The sequence below is a fragment of the Genypterus blacodes genome, unplaced genomic scaffold (assembly GCF_046128005.1).
Source record: "Genypterus blacodes isolate CSIRO-AG114 ecotype Tasmania unplaced genomic scaffold, CSIRO-AGI_Gbla_v1 ptg000401l_1, whole genome shotgun sequence".
In the NCBI taxonomy this organism is placed as follows: Eukaryota; Metazoa; Chordata; class Actinopteri; order Ophidiiformes; family Ophidiidae; genus Genypterus; species Genypterus blacodes.
The window spans coordinates 432,507-450,000 of NW_027467176.1; the positions used below are offsets into that span (position 1 = coordinate 432,507).

General features: G+C 45.0%; 1 protein-coding gene across 3 annotated transcripts in view; it reads right to left on the reverse strand.

Moving 5' to 3' along the window:
* The window catches only part of septin9a (septin 9a), a 52,793-nt gene that overhangs the window by 23,217 nt on the left and 12,082 nt on the right, over positions 1-17,494 (reverse strand). For 2 of the 3 annotated variants that reach the window (XM_076138786.1, XM_076138788.1), the window contains one exon: positions 3,291-4,046. In XM_076138786.1, the coding sequence (XP_075994901.1) occupies positions 3,291-4,046 (756 nt within the window). Of the gene's footprint in view, positions 1-3,290; positions 4,047-11,374; positions 11,734-17,494 lie in introns of those variants that run through there. The other variant, XM_076138787.1, reaches the window with a different exon arrangement.

Genomic DNA, 17,494 nt, shown 5'->3' on the forward strand with positions numbered 1-17,494 from the left:
TCTCTGTGCTACAACATGGGAGTGCAGACATTGTGCGTTTGCAGATCATTTATCAGCAAGACCAGCCTCCCTTGTGACATGCACAAGTCCTTCTTTCGAGCCAAGTCCCAGGCGGGTTATCAAAAGGCTTTTATGTTTGTATTAAAGACATGAATTCTGTCCTAATATGGAGGTAAAGCAGGTCAACACACACACAAGACTCAAGCAATCATAAGATAACAAGCCATCATGGAAACCTACAGCACATTTAGCTTCAAGCCTAATTTCATCACCGACTCCTCTGAAGACAAACAGAGTCCAGGCACAACAATGATAGGCCGGTGATTACATAATGCTGACCTCTCAGCTTTCATTCATCCTGGACCATCTAGTTATTGTCCTAGATAAGTGAAGTGACAAAGAGTGGCATTTTGTGACCTTATTTCCCCCCTTTCTCATAAACAATACACCACAACGTGCTAGACATACTAAGTATTTTAACTGCACTTCCCTGTTGTATATAGTGGATGGATTTAATTTGCAAGTTCCCTTCTCCTGCACTTAAAAGCTACTTCTGGGTGAGTAAATCACAAGGAATTGCTTAAGTTCCTTCCTGTGGTTGGACGGAGGTCAGAGTCCATAATGAGAGGGAGTGGGCGGATGGCATTGGCAATGGGGTTTTGTTGAAAGCCTGGTGTTGAAAGTATCGTGTGCCACCTTGCAAATGCTTTATGACACAAATACACACCTTATACTAACAGGGAGTTGTGCTCTTATAATGGAGAATTCAATCTATTTATCAGCAATGCAAGATATATAGTTGAATTGAAATTGTTAGTATTTGGGTCTGAGATTTGGCTTTGTGTCCCAAAGAGCGGAAGAATGTTTGACACTAAAAGAGGAACGCAACTTTGCATTTGTAGGCGATTCATACAACAGAACACTGGTACACACTGGTAGACCAAAGTCCACCAAGATGGAGGCGTCCAACTCTACTAATTAAGGGTTTGGCTACTTCAAGTGTGAGCCACAGTCAATGAGAGATGCACGCTCCTACACTTCATGTTATACATTACAAAAGAGGATTCACTTAGAAGGTCGCTGGATTAATAACATGTAGCACTAAATGAAGCTCAAGGCATGGAACAGGAAATGAAGATGAGCTATGAGCAGAACGGATGAATGTGTTCTATCAACAGATGAGATCACATCCTGTTGAAGCGTCACCAGACTGAATACAGCTGCTGATCATTACAGCGGACAAATGAACAGAAAGCGGAGCGTAACATTTAAGCACATTGAGGTCTAAAGCCATAAAGACCATCGCCTTATCGCTCATCAGCCCGTTCATCAGTCACTCTACCCCGGGCCAGATATTGTAGTCTGTACGACGACATACGCACACAAAGAATACATGCAAACACAAACACACACACAGACAGACAACCAAGGCCAGGAGCTGGAAGATAAATATCCTATAAGCTCTAAAACACTTAAGTTGTGAGTCAATTACCCCTTTAACAACAGAAACGTCTACATCACACACACACACACACACACACACACACACACACACACACACACACACACACACACACACACACACACACACACACACACACACACACACACACACACACACACACACACACACACACACACACACACACACACACACACACACACACACACACACACACACACACACACACACTAGAGAGAAGAGTGCTGGATAGAGAGGTGAACAGGCTAAATGTGTAAATTAAGCAAAGAATGAATACAAAACGGAATAAACAAAGAAGCCACTGTAGTCATTTGATGTTTGTGTGTGTGACAAAATGGAAAACAGATTCAGTCCTGTTTTACCCACAATAGAATGGAGAAGTAAATGGATTTTACAGGACATCCAACTCACGCATGCTCTGTCCCTCTCCATGTCTCTCTCTCTCTCTCTCTCTCTCTCTCTCCCCTACTTATTTCGGGCCCGTCCCTCCCTCTTCATGCAGGACTAAGCAAGAAAGTGGTAATCTGAGCCGAATGTGGCATAATTTGAGTGATCCTCACTTTCCCCAGCTCCTGTGACAAAGGCTCTTTTCAGATGCCCCGACATCTTCCTCTCTTTTAGAAACATCGACAACAATTTCTCTCACGAAGATAAACAAAAAGCGGCTGCAGGCTATCTGTGAAGGAAAGGTCACATAAAGAATTAAAGACAGGCAACACGCAGCATAAAAAGTGGAAATTGGGGGTTTTCTATTTTTAAGTAGGAAGTTTTATGATTTCCAGATTTGGAATGTATCACCTCCCAGCCGCCTACGCCTGGATACTACTCAACCAGTAAGCCAGAGTAAGCCCGTGAGCACAGCTGTCTCCAGATTGCACACACATACACACATACACACACACACACACACACACACACACACACACACACACACACACACACACAGTACAAAGACGAGCCTCTCTGAAAAGATAAACTGACACTTCAGAGGTCCAGAAGCCAAAGCATAAATGCATGCACAAACACAACCACATATTTCCAAAGTAACCGTCTCAGATATTGTTGAAACCTGTTGACATTTTGAATAAACCAGAAATCAAAACCAGGCGGAAATTCTACTGAAAGGTTGCAATGTTACATGGAGGAAAAATAGCTTAAACTCATTGATATTAGAGCTTAAAATAGCAAATGTAACCCAACTACGACAGTACAAGATGAACTGAACACTTCAGAATCCAAATAAAAAGGAGATTATTCTGAATGTGCTCAGTAAATCACGTCATGGCAACCAGCCCCAACCAGCACAAGTGAAAGTTGAAGCCCGTTGTAAGAACAAAATGTAAAGCTTAATCAAAAACATTACAAGTCATCGTCTAAGGCAGAGAATTCAAACCGCCGGGCCCAAGTTTGCTCTGTAGCAGTCATGAAAAGCCAGTAGGAGGCAGGAGCCATGTACCTACTGCGCTAAATGTTATTAAATATCACAAAGGAGAAGAAGGTTTCATCTGGGAAGGGGGGGGGGGGGGGGATAGGCAGAACGTATGGAAGCTGCTCTGTAGTCTATGTCCACAGAAGGTCATGGGGGGGTCACCAAAATTCTTGAAATCTAGCCAGAACTAATTATCTTGTGTGTACACACAACCTGTACTGTACAGAACAGAACATCAGCTGCTTTCATCATCCTACCTAGACACAACTAAACAGCATTTCATTGCACTGGAGCTCAAATAAAACACACTTAAAAACAGATAACATGGCTTATTGCTTGTTAATCATCATGGGTGTGCAAAGCAGAGCAGGTACTTACGTTCTGTGGGTTGGCTTGCGTTGGAGACGGTAACAGGAGACTGCATCCTCTCCACCCTGGGCTCTCCTAGGGAAGGCAGGGGAGCACTGGGAGCAGGAGGAGCATGGCTGTTGTTCTCAACAACGCCGCCTGGCACCGGAGCATCCGGCTGTCTGAAAACGGGCATCTCTGGCCTCCTCGGGGCCACATCCACAGGACTAAGGCTGGGGGAAGGAGGCTCTACTCTTCTCTGAGGGGGCTCTGGGATCCTAGAAGCTGGGGCCGAGGACAGCTGGCTTTCCATCCTCCTGGGAGGTGCAGGGGGCTCGTGGGGCCGTGTCACGCCGAGCTCTGCCCGCCTGTTTGTGGAGCTGGAGACGGGGGTCGCGGAGCTGTCCAGAGGAGTACTCCGACTACTCAGGCTGACTTCAGGCCGCTTGAGGCCAAAGCGGGCGATTCCAGCACTGGGCGAGCTGTCTATCTGTTTGGAGGAGACCTCGATGGACATTTCTGTGCGGCGCGAGGAGGCCCCGTCAGCGTTACGACCTCCTGATAACTCAATGCGCCTCATGCCCGTCTTGGGTGAGCGGGGATTGAAGGACTCGGAGGAGGAAGTTCTGGAAGAGGAGTAGTCAGAGTTGCGGGAGCTCAGGTCGTAGCTCCTCTGGCTGGATGTGGAGGAGGTGGACGAGCGGAGGGAGTTGGTGGTCCGGCGTGACAGGGGCGAGGCATGTGTGGACGAATCTGTCTCCTCCACCTCAAACGACCGCTTCAGCGCTGGAAGACAAACGATTTATGGTTAGACAGGAATCAGCAGGTTTCTTCAAAAACTGTGTCATCAGCTGAAGCTAATCAGATGCTGTGGGAGAGAAGGACCAGGTTTGAGAACAGCTGTGATAAACTGACCTGTTGGACTGAAATGAAATCCAGAAACTAATCAAACATAACAGGAAATGAAGAATGTGCCGAGAAAGATTCCACATAGATGTAAATCACAGGATACATAAAACATCTTCAATATGCATCAGCGACCATATCAATGACTTCCACTTAACTGTCAGCCTGTGAATGCTGCACATCACCAGCTAACCATACATGCACATTCTCGTTCATTTAGCCGTTTATTCGCTCACTCCAACCTCAATAAATATCAAACACACGCGTTAAGCATTTCTCAGGCGGCAGCTCGTAAAATTGGCAACAAGCATCACTTTTCCATTCCAAACGGCCCTCATTCAACCCAACAACAACAAAGCCATTAACTGTGCTCTTACCCGACTTTACGCGCCTTACGTAGCTGGAAAGCATATTGGTTGTTTACGTTACAAATAACTCGACAAAACACTCTCGTTTCAAGTTAAAAGCGATCTTATCAGGGAAGGACGGAGAGCTAACACGCGTGCAAAATCACTTGGAGAGACAAAAACGACCAAAATTGGCGCGAGATGATCACCACCCGCGTTCACAACGTGTTTATGACGTCACTTTGCTGCACTCGCTGCCTCCCTCGCCACCTGTTGATCACGTGACACAAGGTGAACCCCCCTCTGTTTTATTTGTTTGGTTGAAGATTTTTATTTCTTTGCAGCTACTTTTTAATTCACTTTTTACTGTATGGAAGTCTTAAAATAAATCCTAACGAAAAGTCTTTTTTTTTAATAAACTGTGTTTTTGTGAATTCCACGCAATGTCAATCATGTGAATATGGGTTTTAAAAAATTAAATATGACTGTCAGTGTTTTGGTCGATAATTTTCTGGAATCCACAATAACAAGCTGATAATAAAAGGTTGTCTGAGTTATCCTCATCGATTAAAACAAGTACATACATAAACCTGAACAATAACCCTGCTGGTGTGATAGCTAGTGTCGGCTAGTGTACTTTGCTGTATAGTAATTTTTCTTCACTCTTTCTTTCCTTCTACTTGGCAAACACAAACCTACATCACCTTTCAAGAACAGCTTATTGAAATGATGTCATTTTGAATTCCTTACAGCATACATAAAAACAAAGTAATCACATGAACACCTTGTCCTCATCGCCATTTCTAAGATTCTTCCTAACATTCCCACATCACCCAGTGCTCTCCTTCCCTGTCTTCATTCAAAGTGCCAAAATTTAATCAGCTTCATTTGCGCTCAATGTTTCCCATTACACTTGTTTGACAAATGTCTTTTGTCTGTTCATGGTTATTTCTATGCCTGATTTACACCTGGCTCACCTTGGCTCAGACCTAGGTCAGCGCAGCTCCGAGCAGTGGAGCAACAGAGCCGCCGTCCCAGAAAAACACCCCAGACTATGCAGGCATCTGGCCTGCCTCAAGGCTGACGAGCCAAGCACCAGCATGAGACAGGAGCCTCTTCCTGGAACTCACTGTTTTCACACCCTTGATAAGTTTCAGCAGGATTGGACTGATAGAGTTGACAGTTAAGTCTTCAGTGTGTGTAATATAAAAGACTTGTTAAAGGGTGGAATTAGTGAGAGTTGACAAGATTAATTACTGCGACTAAAATAAGTGACCCTTGCTGTGAACTTTTTCTCACCTTCAGTAATTGGGCAGCAGTTACTGACTAATCTGAGTTACAGGTCTGTCAGTCGCCTGCTGGAGCTTTGTGTCCAGACAGCCTTGAGTTTTTATCCTGCTGTTCCCTACATGGTCACTGTGCCACAGAGCCCACAGCTGAGTGGAACACACATAGTTTCCTTTACGGTGCAGTCCGCAAAAATGATTATTGCTAAGGTTTGAACAGGCAGTGAGAAGACAGAGCCTCGTGTGTATCTGTATCTGCTAAAGTGCTGTTTGTTATCACACAGAGAAATGGAATCAGTCCGATTTTGTTACAGAGCTGCACAAACTTGGTATGCAATCAGGCAATGTACTACAAACCTACGGGATCTGACAAGAGAAGAAGAAGAAATGCAAATCCTTTTAAATTTCAAATAATTCCACAAAGATTTATGGAGATTAGATATTATTAGATATGAAAAATGTCTAAATGTCCAAATAATAATTATTTGTGTTCCAATTTGTGCTGGAATACATTTAAGACTGCAAACACACATACAGATTGAGAAGAGGAAGATGAGAAAGAAAGAGAGGATGATAGAAAACATAGCAAACTAAATTTTAAACATGAATTATGTATTATGCATCTCCGTCATCACAGATCTTTTTGTCTCTAACAGACAATAGGCTCTTTGTGTCGCTCGCAAGGTACAGTGTCATTGGAGGAAAAACAAGACGTGAAATGTGCTGTGAACGTTGCGTTGTGTGCTCTGCTCGTCTTTGAGTACAAGCAGCAAGAACGGTAATAACACAAGGCACAGTGAAGTCATGAGTACAATTCATTGGACATAGTGATCCAGGCAAGACATTTGTAAATAAAAAAAAGGGCTAAGAACCACTTTGGAACATATGCAACCATCTTTGCTTCCACAATCAAATCTTAATAGGGAAGTGAACTAGAATACAAAGCATAGATATGACGCCAGTGATTTCCTTTGGTTGATTCATTGCACTTATAATGAAAAATATTTGCAGTGCTTGTGGAGGTTTGATGTTCCAGCTTTTAATGGGAAGAGTTTAAGCTGTGAAAGCAAATGGCAAGCACACACTGAAATCCCTCAAAACTGTGTACCACTGTGAATTTAATATAATGAGCCGTTTGCCTGGAAATATGTTTGCTGTGCGGTGTGTGTGTGTGTGTGTCTGTTCTGTGGTGACAGAAACTCCAACACAGTAGAGATCTCTCAGACTCAGTGGAGACAGAGGCCCTGTCAGCTGTGCGCTCTCTCTCTCTCTCTCTCTCTCTCTCTCTCTCTCTCTCTCTCTCTGTGTGTGTGTGAACTTGAACACAGCTGTAACACAGTCTGCTCTCCCCTGGTTGGAGCCAAACTCTCTGCCCTGTAAATCAGTACACGGTTACCATGACACCGCACTCCATCGCAGGATATCTGTGTATATGCGAATGTGTGTGTGTGTGTGTGTTGTGGCTGGACGGAAAGTTGAGGGTCACACAGCAGTTTCAGCCCCCTTTTGTGTGCATATTTGTGTTTACATGTCAGTATGTCAATTTGTGTGTGTGTGTGTGTGTGTGTGTGTGTGTGTGTGTATGGTCTGAGCTAATGATGTGTGAGGCATTTTTTCCCAGATGGCAGCTGCGTGTATGCATGCACGTGTGTGCTTTCAAGGACAAAACCATCTGATGTCTCCAAGCTGCTGTGCGCTGCTGCTTTGAGGAGATAGACGCGTTCACAGGCCTCACAAACAAGCTCAGATAAAGCTAACAAGCACCAACGTGAACCAAATGTTCCTACTGCTTTGATGATACAACCCCCATTCATCTAAAACCCCATTCTTAACTACACACTATAAAATTGATAGTATACGGAATCACCCAAATAAGGAAAATGACGCAATCAAGCATGATGTTTCACTTCAGAGTCAGATACGGGGTTAAACCTCTCTCGCAGGCTCATTAGCTTTATCTGAGATTGTTTGTGAGGCCTGTGATCACCGCTATCTCCTCATGAGCCAGCTGGGTGCTTTAAATCTGTTGCATTCAGCATGGACTGGTCTACTCTACACAGGTGAAGCTCTGACTGAAGATAGCATTTAAAAGGACAACAGAGATACTTGAAGCATGAAATGAAGGTTCTGCAGTTTTAAGATTACAAAATGTGCTTTTCCCTCCCGTCTCTATATCACAGAGGTGTGTATTACAACACTCGGTTGTCAACACTCGGTTGTACAAAAGAAAATCTTTCATCAGCGCCTGGTTGTTTTTAGCTGTAGCGCGGAGCAAGGTGACGACTCTGGGGTCCCGCCTGGTGCAGGTTTCGCTTCGCTCGTCCAACAACAGGGAGAAAAGCAGCTTGAGTTGGCAAAAGCTTACAAAGACCTGCTGTGTTCTGGCTACCTCTCAGTGACCCTCCATCCCTCCCAGCAGCAGCAGCAGCAGCAGCAGCAGCAGCAGCAGCGCTTACGTGTGTCATGAGCAGGAAACCTGTGTGAGCTGGTGAATATCTACCCGCCTGATAACACGGATAAGGATGGAGACGCCTGACTATCAACACCCACTGTCAGGAGACGCTTCCTCCCTCTAACACACGAGCTCGGCGGATAAGGCCTCTCTGTGGAGGAATGTCACAAGACGGAGCGTTAATGGAGTTCCGAGCGTGACACACTGTGTGACCCCACAGCGTAATTGCGCTGACGTCATGCCCCACCCAGTTCTTTGACAAAGCGAAACCCTTATTGTTCTCCAAAAACCTCTGAACATGGCTGCTGGTGCTTCACATCATGATAGCAATACACGCCTCTGGAAAGACATTGAATCCCACGACGAGGCGACAGCTGCCTTCTAATAATAGTGTTTTTTTTCTTTGAAAGGCGTTTGAATTCCACTGCAATTGCTCAACTTGTTCAACCTTTCCCTCTGACATTCCCCATTACGCTTTAAGCCAGGAAGCAAGGTGTGTCAACTAATTACTAAGAGACGGTCACAAACTTTGGCTTCATCCAAGCACTTGGTGTGGCCAAAGTCTGGTAATGACAAACTCTGAAGCGTTGGTTATATTTCTGTGCGTGTGTGTATGCTTACATACACACAGCCTGAGCAGCTCTGCAGTTACTGGGTCTGTTTCTACAATCTCCAATGTCTTCTACTTACATTACGTATGAATAAATCTTGTCTTTTTGTTGACTGTCTAAGCTGCTTGCGTTACCATGATGCTATGGAATGATTTAAGATTGCGCCATGCGGGCTGGGCCTCATGCTGATCTATAAAAGAGGCCCAGCTGTGCTCAGATCCGCTCCTCCGTCTACCCCAACATTTTCACCCACCGCAGAACTCTACGCATGTGGAATTTCCTCTCACTGGACCGGTGAATACCCATAACATGCAGCTTGAAGATAGAGAGGGAAGAGAAACAGAGAGGAGGAGGAGGAGTAGGAGGACGAGAGTGAATCATACTCACTATCCAATATCAACACACAGTTATATTAATAGCTTAGACTTCAAACCCCAAGTACATAAAACATGTAAATTAGGAAACAAAGTGTCATACAAGAATGAAGGCTTTTTTTTCAATTATATGAGTAGCTCAATCGGTATTTTCTGTCCTGCTTTTATCTACTCAGTTTACTTGATAAGTGCATGATGACAACAGCAGTGAGCTATGATGACAAAGTATTACACTGTGTACTAGCAAAGCACATTTTGGGGTACATATTAACTTTTGGCTGAGTCATTATTGTTATTATCAAGAGTGGAAACCCTCTAGAGAAGTTGGAAAACTCATTTAAATGTGAGTTGTGTATTAAAAGGCATATCAGGCATGAAAGTCAGTGTATCAGGCTTGTGGATTATGATCCAGCTTGTGAATAAAGCACAAAGCTGCTTGTGGCTGTCGGGGGAGACGTGCAAAGTGAGGAGGATTGACCTCCGTGACATCACAAGGGCTACTTCCTGCCTTAGACAACAAGTGCTTGAGCAAGACTACAGCTATGAAAACAAAAGCCTCTGTGCGACGTTTGAGTTCATTCAACACACCAGTGCCCGACGTCTACGAGCGCTTTAGTTTCTAAGTTTGTAATCTTCCACACCCGCAAATAACTCTTGTGACGTCATAGAGGCGTCCGTTTCTCTGATGTTACACATCTGCAGTTGTCTTCACGGGCTCCAAGAAGACCAATAAACTTGCTTTTGTGTTGCTAAATCAGTGGAAACCCCCTTTAAGAAGAGCTTTTGTCAAGTAAAATGTTCTTAAATTGGAGTTAAATGAAGTTAATAAAAAGCAATAAAACAACAATACACATCTTCCGTGGCGGCAATATTTTACATTCCACTTCTGGATCTTATCTAGGGAGCAGCTTGAGAGGGGCTCATACAGGGCCATACATCACGGTGCATGGTGGTGACACAGAGGTTGTTGCCACACACTCAGACAAAGTAAGGGGTCGCACACACCACTGACAATCACAACACTGAGCCATTATGCTGCAGTTAGGGAGGGAGGTCCAAAAGCATGACTGTGAACCGCGTGGTTAAAACACACTCCTTCACCACTGATACCTCCTCGCTGAATGCCCTCTCTTTCTGCTCAATTACACTCTAGAGAGAAAGAGAGGGAGAGAGAGAGAGAGAGAGAGAGAGAGAGAGATTGACCATACATACCAAAAGCAAACTGGTGTTGACAGAGGAACAGCTCTGGACAAGTGTGGATGTGTCCCTAATGGCAATGTGTGAGACAGGGAGACAGATAGACAGGCAGACAGACAGACAGACAGACAGACAGACAGACAGACAGAGAGGGGAGAAATGCAGCATGTCACAACCCACTTCCCTAAACACCCCACCCACCCACCATCACCCAGGACAGGGGAGAGGAGCCGGGGACGGATGAGCCGCTGAGAGAGGAAAGGGGGGAAGCGTGGCCGGAGGTTGAGGAGGAGGAGGAGGAGGAGGAGGAAGAGGAGAGGGATGACAGGGGGAATCTGTGGGCCAAAAAGCAGGGGAGATGAAAAGGAGGAAGAGGAGGAAGAGCCCCAGAGAGGGGGAGGATCAGAGGGGAGAGGTGTGCCAGGTGTTCCCCTCACAGCTGTATGGTCTGTTGCTGCCTCCAGAGCGCTCAGCCTACACACACACACACACACACACACACACACACACACACACACACACACACACATAAACGCACACACACACACAGTCTGTCCATGACGCAGGTTGGATAAAAGGGACATGAAATCAGTTGCACACTGTCCTTTTAATCCATTCCCTCTCTCTTTCACACACACATACACACACAGGTCATACTTCAAACAGACACACACTCAAATCATGCATTTCAGGGTTTAGAGCCGTAAGAAGCCAGACATTTTAAGCACCATTTCCCTCTGAAAATAGCACAGCTCGCCTCAAACTCAGCCGAGCCTCACGCTCTTCATTTTCCAGAGCTGCTCGCTTCCAATCAAACATATGGAAACTATCTATAGTGTCCTCACGCCAGGGTTCAAGCGTCCCTCTATCCAGAGCGGCAGCCAGAGGAAAAACAGCAGAGCGAGAGAGAGAGAGAGCAAGAAGAGACGAAAGTAACCAACCTTCAAAGTCTGATATGATCCCTTCCAAATGAGCGTTGACAGCTGAATCAGACATTTTGGGGAGCCAGTGTGTATGTGTGTGTGTGTGTGTGTGTGTATGCCAGAGAGAGAGAGACAGGGAGCAGGATTCCCTTTCCCCAGCAAGGAAAAGTCTTCCTTAGGCGCAGTCCCGGTTTTAAACAAATCCCAAATTAGGAGCCTGTAGACCAGAGAGGAGGGGAGGGAAAAAACAAGAGTAGAGCCGCTCACAGATCCAAACCCAGAGCTCCTCTCTCTCTCTCTCTCTCTCCTTCTCTCTCCCTCTCTCTCTCTCTCTCTCTCTCCCTCTCCCTCTCTCTCTCTCTCTGTGTGTGTGTGTGTGTCTTAAAGCAGCAACTTATTTTTCTCTTTTCCTGCTTCCCTACTTGCAGACCTTGGAATGGGCGAGCGATGACAACCCCCACCCTCCCACTCTCCAGCTCTCTATCTTCCCTCCCCCCCCTCCTTCCCCTCCGTGCCTCCCTCCCTCCCTCCCTCCCTCCCCTTCTTCCTCTCAGTGAAAACTCTGATTTCTGACTGGACCGGTCGCTCCAAAAAAGCTCCATGATACAACACATGACTCCACACACTCTTAGCAACTGCAACAACCAAATAGTTACTAAACCTTTCATATTTAGGATGGGAACACACACACATTAGACCACACAACCATCATCATCATCTATCCCATCAGACATCTGATCTGTCATGGAGGGAAAAGAGATAAATTATTCCAGATTAGGGACAGAATCAGGTTATGGACTAATATGGTCAGGACAAGCACACACACACACACACACAGGCAGTGAGCGGAGCGTCGGACATGCTCAGTCGCTCCGGAGGCAAACATCAATAAATAAGTGGCCTAATGACTTAATGACCATGTGAATGAGCCCTATGTGTGGGGGTGGAGGGGGAGGGGTGGACAGAGGCGTTGGTCAGAGGGTGTGTGTGTAGGAGAGAGATGGTAAAAGGACATGAGAGGACAATAAGTTTAAGACAAATTCACAATTTCCCTACAAGATCCCCTTAAGAGCCCATAAGTGATTCTTAATATCTAAAGAATTCCTAGAATTTCACAGGAATCGCTGGTGACCAAATGACAAGCAGAGCCGCCCAGCAGTGACCAATCAGATCTCACCCTGAAAGAAGTGAAAGAACCATTCATCAACCAACTGACAGCTTACATTAACAGTAGCTAGCTGTGAGGGTGTGAATGTGTATGTGTGTGTGTGTGTGTGTGTGTGTGTGTGTGTGTGTGTGTCTCAAAAGGTTCATAAGTTTTCAAGTCCTGAGAGAGACTCACACCCGATGTTGATTTACACTGTAATAAATAGTTTAGGATGAAAAGCGACATATAAATTCTGTAATCTCCTCACTAATGGCCGTCCTGTGTGCGCTTTGTTAAAGCAAAGTGTTTGGAGTTGAAATCTTGCATGTCTGCTAAGCTCGCTGCCAATTTGTTGCTTGCGTTGGAATCGACCTTTGCATTCTGTGTTGATTTAGGTGTGTTTACGCCTCATAAACACAGATGTGTACGAGTGAATAAGAACAGACCCACGCACGCCAGCACGTAAAAATATAAAATAAATAGGAGACTTCAATCTACCAAGACTTTCAATCTGAGATCAATCATGCACAACATTTCACAGCACTAGGTTCAGTGTGTGTCCCATTTGTATGTGCGTTGTTTTTATACACTCTGATCTTTTCCTATCTTACCCACTACAAAGATTAATGCCTTGCTCAAAGGCAGATCAGGATTTGAAAGATAACTTTGCTGATGCAGCGTACAAGTCTCTACAAGATAAGGGAATATTACTTGAAAAGCCATAACATCTGACATTATGTGACTGTCTCCAGCAGAGGTCAGCATTATACCTATAAATAAAACATGTCGCTATGGGCAACCGTGTCACTGGTGTACGGTAATGTGATCTGGAAACAGATAAAGATGCGGACATGGGGAGAATCCTGCACTGGACACACCCTCATCCCACACACTGTGAGTCCTGCCCACCACATGTGTCTCACATTCCTTCACTCCCTGGCACAAACACACACACACATACACCCACACACAAACAACAAGACACTACATACGTTTACAGCAGATGCATGCAAAATGTGCACACAAAGAAACAACGTAAAGCGACTCATCGATGCACATTTATCACAGTACCCAACCCTTCTACATGTAAGCACACACACACACACACACACACACACACACACACACACACACACACACACACACACACACACACACACACACACACGTACACACACATTTCCTTTGACTGCATATCCCTACAAGCCCCAGCAGGCCCAGACAGCTCTAATCTGATCCGCTGTAACAACTGTCACAGTTGGAAAAGACTTGAATGTTTTTCCCTCTGATTTCTAGATGAACTCCATTCATACCACAGCTGACATACTGATAAGGACACAGTCACGCTTACTTCACACACACAGGTACTATTTTTAACATTACGCCATTAGATAGGTAATGCCTGGATGTGTGTGTTGTATATGTTAGGAGGAGGAGGAGGAGGAGAAGTTTACATCGGGTCACGGCCATGCTGCTGTATGTCTACACTACATTTCACTGTTTTTCCTTTTAGGTGAGAAGCTGTTTATTCTCGCGTCATGGCAACCTGTAAACAGCTTGCTCTCTATAAGCATGAAGGGAGGCAAGGTTGCTGCTGAAGTCTTCCTCTGCAATGCTTGATGATGAATTAAAGGGGCGAAAGTGCTGATTCATCACAAGAAGCCAGGCGCTTGGATTTTCTCCTCCTTACTCCGGTCTCAAATTGATTTTGACAATATGGTTTAACTGTTTTAAACAAACGGGCCCGTCGCTAACCTCCATCAAAGCAAATGGGAGAGAATTCCTCTGTTGGAGCCTTGGATACGCAGGCCTCCTGTGCATTTGTATACTGTAGTGTATTATATTTGAATAAGCAGCTGCCGGGGTTAGGTTGCACTGAAGCGTACAAGCGAAGAGAGACAGAGACAGCCGCCAAACGCTTAAAGAAACCCAGACCACGCTGCTCTAAAGAGGGCCCTGCCCTACTGAGAGATGAAAAATGAGAGGAGTGGAGTGGGAGGAGATGAAGATAACCCATTCACAGATGATACGCCACACACACATGGCTGTTGCTAGGGCAGTGCCAGCGTCAGTAGTTGAACTTTACACGACAACACGTCCGTGCACACACTCACACACACACAGATGTACAGTACATGGCCCTGGAGCCGGCCCCTTCCCTGCCCTGCCCTGTACCCTGCTGATGCCAGTGAGAGAGATGGAATCAGAGCTGCAGCTCCAGGAATTTAAGGTTATTTAAGGTTGACTAAAACTACACAAGGACAACAACAACTTCTACTACTACAGCAATAATACTAGTTTCAAAATAAAGAAAAAGCTGTTCAGCATCTGGAGTAATTGCAAGAGCGTGTTGTGGAGCATGATTGATCATGTGAAAGCAATAGTAGATGCTGAAGACAACACGTTTGAAAACTAACACTACTCCAAGAAGTTTTTGGCGTGATTAATTGACTACAATTGTCCCGGAGAAGCTGTAAAATGTGTAGTATATTGCCAAAACGTAAAGGGAGGAACTCTTGTGATGTCATAGAGGTCAAAAGTTGAAGTAAGTAAGTACAGCACTTATACTTAGCACTGCTTTTAGGAAGAAACTTTATAAGATGAGGTTTTTAGGAGAGGATATAAAAGGCTGAACTTGTGAAAAAGTAAATGGAAACAAATATGAGTATTATATCAACAGCTAGCTACATAATGCTATATTAGCATAAATTCCACAGCTTTTATGTGTGTTACATCATGTAAGTAGGTTAACTGTCAGCTGAGCATATTTATTACAGGTATTAGAAGTACGATAAGCAAAGTGCGTGAGATTTGTAATGTGAATATTAATGAGCAGGTTTCATGTTGAGTCATGTCAGGTTTAGATGGGGATCATTGCTTTGTTAGTTAAAACATTTAACAGCACCACATAGAGAGGAAACCCTGGCTTCCTGCTGAGCTCATACAAACACAACTAAGCCTTAACACAGACAACTCACACATGAGTCAATCTACATCAAATAAGCCATCTGGATGAGATAAAACCCTGTGTGTGTGTGTGTGTGTGTGTGTTGCCTGTGATTGTGTGCGTGTTCAATCCTACATGTGTGTATGTTTTGGATGTGGCTGGCTAGTTACCGCAGCTCTGTTTACATGGATACCCTCATAATAAGCAGCTCTACCTGGCGCGGGACTTCATAGAGGAAGGACGGAGAGGAGAGATGGATGGACGAGATGGGAAACAGAGGATGGAGAAGGAAAAGAGAGAAAGAAAGGTGTGCCAGCTCTGTCCCCAGGTGGCCCCAGGTAGAGAGACAGGGACATTGAATTGACTCTCAACTTCTCAACTCTTATTCCTTGGCTTTGATGGAAAGTGGGAAACAGAGAGGTTTTTCTTTGCCGTGTGTGTGAAAGAAAAAACACACACTGAGGAAACAGACAGAAAGAGAACAGCATTAGCATGACTAATGGAATCAGCAGTTCTGGTAATGTAAACATAACCAGAACTCTAGTTTGCAGTACAGAACAGTACTGTGCTTTTAGGTGGAATGTGGGCAAGAAAGAGCTGCAGTGCACTGATGACACCTGACAGGCACAAGAGAAGCTCACACAGAACAGAAAACTCTGAGAGGGATCACGAGGACACATGTAGATACAATGACAAAGATATTCAGTGTTCAAATTGCGGGGGATTCTAAAGCCAATAAGAGAGAACAATCTACATCAGAGGCCCCTTAAAATGTTATTATTGTCATTACTGATGCCCTCACATTAGGTGACCATATCCTACTTCCTGTTTGTTCATATAAACATGCACCTGACATGTCGTGCAGTGTTAATGTGAGAGACCTGGGTTAAACTTCTGCTCCGCTAAATTATTCTAAAACATGTTATTGACTGTCAGAAGTTCTCCATCTTACATTTGATTCCAGTAAGTAGTCTAAGCTAAGCTTTATTTGCTTTATTGTATAAATTCAGACACAGCAGCAGGCCCCTCCCTCCCCTGGGCCCATGAGCCACATGCTGGAGTAGCTTTGTCTCAAGTATATGCACAGCTGTAGTGACAGCAGCTGCCCTCAACCAAATGTTCAGCAGCAGCAGCAGCAGCAGCAGCAGCACCCAGGCTGGCTCTGCTAACTTTAATCAAGTACAGCACCTGTTGGAAACACGGCTCCCACTGCACACGCAAAAACACACATATGCCCCCCAAACTCACACACGCACACACTGCCATACCCCCTCAATTACTTACTACCTCAATTGCACTGTGGTTTTGTCAAGGGGAAGGCTAATGGTGTGTGTGTGTGTGTGTGTGTGTGTGTGTGTGTGTGTCTGCTGCATGTGTGTCTGCTCCCTCATGCATGGGATGGAATGGCTTGGTAAATAGAGAGAGCAGCTGTCCTCCATCACAGATGACTCTCACCAGGCCTCTCTCTCTCTCTCTCTCTCTCTCTCTCTCTCTCTCTCTCTCTCTCTCTCTCTCTACTGTCTTCCTACTCAGTAATAACACTGTCTAGTATGTCAACAGGCCAGCATTGTAATTGCCATTCTCATTGACCCCGCAGCATGTGTATTGCATATTGTTCTGCTTAGCACATTGCCATGGCAACCCAACCAAAACACCGATCGTCTGACGAGGAAAGCAACATGGCCGCGATTTCCCTCAATAAAACCTACAGAGGGTGATATTCAAAACAAAGAAAGAAAGTTAGACACAATAGATGAAACAGCCATGGAAAACAAAACTCTAGTTCTGGAAAACGTCCTTCTATAAGTGGTCACAGCTGACAGGGGCTGATATGAGGTTATGTGAGATGACTTCAACAGAAGAGGTTCATGTTAGAAACTCTGCTAACCACTTCCACTCGGTGGTGAAGGCGGGTATTACACATCAAACAGACAACTTCCTGCCCAGGTTTGAGACGATGAAGGTCAGCTCTCTATTAGTCATGAGACGGGGAGTTCAGTGGAGGCTGACCGAGGCGGTGTGACACAGCCTGTAGTCAAGCATC